Below are 6,000 nucleotides of genomic sequence, written 5' to 3'. Positions count from 1 at the left end.
GATTACGATTTGCATCCCGCTCATGCAATACATGTTCTATTAATTTTATTATAAATGCGTCTGATGTTCATTAAATTACTAGAATACATAAATAAGGATACATGCTCTTACATAGAAAGTTTTCATCTGTCAGCTACAACTGTTGCTGCCGCTATTGCTGCACCTAAATTAGACAAGTTAATAATAAATAACGAGACATGTTAAATTTCTTGAAAATTTCAGGGAAACGTATGGAAAAGCCAGCCAGGCAGGTAATTACAAGGCAGGCCGACCAGGTAGGCAAACAAGCAAAGCGAGCAAGGCAGGCAGGCAGGGTGCAGGCAGACAGGCAGGCAGGCAGGCAGGTAGGTTTTCTCCTCTACGACCTGCGATGCGGGAAGGACAGAAAGCGCGGTAGTTTGATATAGGGAGGATGGAAAACACGCGCAGGCGTCTCCGTTGCCCTCCATCGTGGCGCCTCCACCCTCCGCGCATCCCCCTTATGCCGTCGGACTCACCCTCGCTCGGGTGCCTTCCTCGTCGCTCTCCTCTCCTCACCGCCGCCTCGGAGCGTTGCTCGTTGCGCCTCGGTCAATCCGCGAGCAGTATGGCGCTACGCGCTCTGGCACGGCAACGTACGTAGCCGTTACGTCGTTCGCTATGTATCCGTGTACCCGTCGACGATCTGCCGCATCCCCGACAGAGTGAATCCGCGCGCGAATTACGGTTGTCAATCTCGCGCGATTGGGGTGTACTATTGGCATCCCAAGGGAGCGAGATCGCGGAGTAGAAAATAAGAAACGACGGAGGGCCACGTAGCGAAAACGATTTTGCAAAAGCCACGGTGAAGAGAAAATGTTCTAAAAATGCGATTTTGAGGGAGCGAGTTTTAAAGGGCGACGCGAGTTAATATGCAACCGCGTGCACCGCGTCCGGCCCGACGGCGGCCGTAGACGACGCCGGATAAACGTGAGCAGTCCAGTGAGCGCGTTGCGGTGACGAGAGAGGCTTCCCTCTCACAACGTGCGATAAACGATAACTGGCGATCGAGGATGACGGGCCCCGCGACGCTCGGCATTGACATCGGTACCAGCGACGCCAACGCGGCAACGATCGTGAAGACAACGACGAAGGCGGTGTTAGTCGCGAATTTTCGGATTGGTTTCACGTGTTCGCGTGCCGCTTATAACACCGACGATATGACATTATAGGGCTGCAAACAGACTTATAAAAGAACGTCACGTTTATATATGAAAAATTCGCTGGCAAGTGCTGTGAGAGGGTACACGGACACGGAGGTTCAGGCAGCACCAGCTGATCGCCGATAAACGCAACGAGACGCGCGGGGCATGTCCCTGATTAATTAATACCGCGTGTTCACGTCTCACGTTGACAATTTGTGGGTGATCCATCCCCCTTGGACTACAATATAGAGCAACGAATTTGCAAGATGGCATGTCCATTCTCACGCTTCAAACAAACGTCGGTTCAGATAACGTCGTCGCTTTTAGGAGAAGATGGTGACGACCTTGAGGACACACAGACACTTAACTTGAAGCACCTAAGAGCCGCGGTGATCCTCTTGACTAACCCTTCGGTATTAAATAAACGACAACTTTATTCCTTCAGCTTTCGCTATACCGTCGCATTACACACTCCACACCTCTGATCTCTCGTCGCAGCGTTGCGTTCACCACTGTTCAGCATGTACCTCTTTAATATCTTGTTGACGTCGTAGCAAAACTTATACAAATAGATGTTGCATGCATCGTCCCCCAAGCTTTTAGATGAAAGCGGAAGGACCTAGAGAGCCTAGAGACCGCGTAAGAAATAGTTTTAGCGCGCAAAGGATCAGCTGGCTCTTATACGGCTTTTCTCTCGATGAGTTCAAAGTCGGATTAGTGCAGGCGGTGACACGCAATTGGTTCAAGCTCGTCCAAGGTTTTATTCCACTTTGCCGTTTGTGTACACTCCTCCCTGTTTGCGAATTTCCTCCTTCACCGTTCTCCCGCCTTTAAAGCCGGTATAACCGCGGATTTGGATTGTGACCGAGTTCCGTTTTCAAAGACAACCATATGCACAACCGATCGTGATAAACGAGACGCCGAATTGAGGTCGTTTTGACGTGCAGTACCAGAGCGTCGGATAGTCGAATTTATATTTATCACATCGACCCAAATGTCGGCGCCCTAAAGAACGCGAGATAAATTATTATGAGAGTCAACAACGTTTTACGAGTACTTTGATCCTCCACCCTTCCTAATAGATCAGCAAAATTACTTTCGCTGCCCTATTACGGGACATGTACACTGATAATAATGCGCATTTTTGTTAATAGTTAATTAAAATACTGCACGAACTCTTAGAATACTCCCACATCCTCTTCTTCTTGTAAAGAAACCGCTATCAAACTTTCCATACGATAAACGCGCGCGCGGTTACGGAGAATCACTATGGGAATCGGGACAGTTTTTCATTGAGAACTAGGTCAGAAATATGTAATAAATCCCAACGAAAAGTTTCCTGCCGCTGCCGTTAGAGAGAAAGCAGGAGTTTCCAAGTTCCTTCTCCGCGCGAAAGCAAACCGCGTTAGCGACTCACGCGAACGGCCAATGTTTTCGAACCTTGTCTTGCAGAGGAATAGAGCTTCTTCCTAAAGCCTTTTGCATTAAACTTGGCACGAAAGTCTTGTCTCTTCCGCTAATGTGTACTTCTTTCATATAATGCTTTCATAATGCTCTCCTCGCAGCTTTAAAACATACGTGATGAATTATTACGCAGTAAGCAACTTGAAGGAGATATGAAACATATTATTGATGTTTATCACTGATGTAGCTGCAGTAATTTCGTTAAGCCATTCGTGATAAACATAAATAATAGCTTCTTAACACGAAACACAAATCGATGTTACTTCGTAAATAATCTCTTTACGAAAAGATAAGATTAGTTTCTGATACATTTTAAAGAGTATATACGCCCCGCTGGGTTAGGTCGTACTGGTTTCATCGTCGAGATAATATCAGCCCCGATTATTGAAATGCGGCAATTCGACGAATTTTCCATCGCTATCCAATCACGTTGGATCGATTCCCATCGCATGATCGTACCTGTAGTTGGCAAATGTCATTGGTATTTCAGTTAATGACGTTTGATGGCAGATTAAGGAAGACGAGAACGTGGCACTTATAGGATGATAACGGCGTGTGCAAATCCAAGAGGTGTTAAGCCATGTACACAGGTCACTATCAGCATTCGATATACAACGAGTGAAGTAGAAATGAATAGTTCCTCGCAAGAATAGGCACGGAAACGGAACGTGACGCGAAGTTCATATTAACGGATAAAATTGAACGCGTTCGAAACGATACTTGTTGACTACGTTGTATTATATTATAATTTTGTGCGATAGAAACCGTCTCCTTTCGTAAAAAAAACAGATTTTTTGTTTTTCTCAAAATTCTCCTGTTAAACAGACGCAAAATAATCAATTATTATAATAACTAAAAATAATTATAATAATTTTAAACACAAAAACGACATTTAAAGGTACCAATTTGACAAATAGATATAGAGTTTTCGACAAATTGGACAAATATATCAAAGTATATAAAAATTCAATACATCGTAATTCGAAAAACCACGTATACAATAAAATGCACAGATTGCGAAGGGTCATATATAGACTAAACTAAGCGGCAATTAACAAAAATGACTGAACATAAAAAAATATTCTCAAAGATTAAATACTTTCCATCAGCTCTCTTAATATTTCATCACAGTCATCACAGACCACATTTTGAAATCAAACCACATAACATTGACTAATAAAATATGGAATTTTTTAAGGAGTCATCTTATCACAAGTGCCTATATATAATACTCCGCATAAAACTATAAAAAGACGAAGTAAACTTCAGTTTAATTCGTTAAAGGTCAAAACCGGCGTTGAAAATCGCAATCAAGTACAAGTATAACTATTTGTACCATAGAATTTGATTAATTGCATAAACAGTCGCGCCCCAGATTCCTACTGGCCATCGATTTGTAAACTGCGACATAATAATTAATTACTTTACTCACCTAAATAGATAAAGTGTCAAGAGAGCTAAAATAAACGCAATAAACGTCTTGTGTGGAAATGTCTTTTTGTCTTCTTCCTCTTTCTTCGATTGATAGCAAATAAATATAATTGGAGATTTTTTGCGGGATCTAGAATAAATGAAACTCTGCGGTTAACGGCTCATATTGGATTAAAGCCGCTCTGGATAAATATTACTGATTGTGAGACTAAGACTCGAAGGAACAAATCGAAGGTTTCATTATTGCGGTTGAACTTTCGTGAAAGTTCAAGCGAGACAATGGACTGCGAAGCGTGAGTTCCGTTTAATTCACGTGATGGTATATATTACGTCTACTCTAATATTCTAATTGACAAGTGCAACAGAAAATTTCCAATGAGACTGAAACTTTCGTCTTCAATGCAGCGAACGGCGGCACGTCTCTCCGCGTGTCCGTGGAAATTCTATAGTCGTTCTATTAAATACCTCGCTTTCGAATTCGACGTAACAGCGTAAACTGGAATTCCATTAAATATATGGCTATTTGAAAATTACAACCGCAATTTTAGAATCCGATTGCCAATTCGCATGTAATGCAGTTACGGCCAGAGTTTCAATTTCAACGCTTGTGATATTCTGCCGGTGCCATGAAAATCAATGAACCATACAGAATTCTAAATGAGACTGTTGAAACTTTTAACACTAATACAAAATATATATAGGTAGCGCGGCCATCAGGTGTACGTTTGCATAAAAATGTTATAATTTCGTTAACTTGAGGGAAAACCTTCGAGAATCTAACGTTTTTTGTTCGCGCCCGTAAGTACTATATAAGTCTTTGGAATTGTATTCGGATTTAAAAAAAAAAATGGCGAGCACGTACTTCGAGATGACGTAGAAACGAGTATTCGGCGCGCAGCTTCAAGCTAAAAGGGTCAAGAGCAATTAGTCTGGAAGGATGGAGAACACGAGATTGCTTTGCAACGTGTATACATAGCCGAATATTCCTTCGTTCGTCGCAAACAGTGCTTGATGTGCGGCAAACAGTTTCCCGAAAGCGGATGAATAAATGACCGCGAAGGGCGAATGTTACGAATCGCTAATGTGCCGTGGAGAACACGGCACTCTAAAGGGTGCAGGTGAACGCTGTAGATCCGAAGTAAGGGTTAGGTGCTATTAACCCAGCAAAACGCAGCCTGGCAGTGCGCGACGTCTTTCTATCAGCTTCCGTTTTAATCTTTCCAAATGAAAAGAGAGATCTCGCCAAGGACGCCCCAAGATATTTCTGGTATAAATGGATGTCATCGCGCACTTTTCTTTATCGACGAACCGATATTTTATGATAGCTTCTCACCAGCTCGACATGACGCGAGCATTAAAAAATAAAATCCGTATATACCTTCTATATATGAACCATTATATATCGATACCAGGAGAATTAACACAGCGTATAAAAGCAGATCGGATATATCGGCTGGATATATCTACCGTATACGTGTGTACGTATGCGCACGCGTATATGTGCATGTAGATAGAAAGAAAAGGTGCTGTAAAATCGGAATTGGATTTTACGAGTACAATACCTGCGCGCAACGCAGCGTATGGCGGTGGAAAAGGCGGATTGCAAATTCCAAATGCAATTAATCTAACAAGCGCGGTATCAAGGTATTGTTTCGATCATCACGCTCTGCCAATTATTATTATTTTTTTTTTCAACGTCGTAGAAGGGCGCAAGACGAACGCAAATGCGGTGCCGTCCAACGAAGAGAAGTCGACGAGGAGAGAAAAGACGAAGTATATAGTTACGCCGGAGAAGTACGGTGCAACCACTATTTCTCACTTGTCAGAGCAATTGAAATTTTTACAGTGGAATGTCGAGAAATTCCTTTGTGCGCTCTAAAGGAGCTGCTCGTAAACGAGCATTAAGTAGATTATCCCGCCTAATGCCGGAGCGAGCGGCGGT

The 6,000-nt window shown here is 42.9% G+C and overlaps 1 protein-coding gene across 2 annotated transcripts in view; it reads left to right on the top strand.

The window, feature by feature from the left end:
• Positions 1 to 222: 222 nt before the first annotated feature.
• Gycalpha99b (guanylate cyclase 1 soluble subunit alpha 2) overlaps positions 223 to 6,000 on the top strand; it is a 30,434-nt gene continuing 24,656 nt past the window's right edge. The window contains exon 1 of one of the 2 annotated variants that reach the window (XM_077416099.1): positions 223 to 344. In XM_077416099.1, the coding sequence (XP_077272225.1) occupies positions 231 to 344 (114 nt within the window). In that variant the 5' untranslated portion in view covers positions 223 to 230. Of the gene's footprint in view, positions 345 to 573; positions 1,577 to 6,000 lie in introns of those variants that run through there. The other variant, XM_077416098.1, reaches the window with a different exon arrangement.

The sequence above is a fragment of the Temnothorax americanus genome, unplaced genomic scaffold (genome assembly GCF_048541705.1).
Source record: "Temnothorax americanus isolate GAGA-0224 unplaced genomic scaffold, ASM4854170v1 Scaffold41, whole genome shotgun sequence".
NCBI lineage: Eukaryota > Metazoa > Arthropoda > Insecta > Hymenoptera > Formicidae > Temnothorax > Temnothorax americanus.
This window is presented reverse-complemented; position numbering and strand designations above follow the sequence as displayed.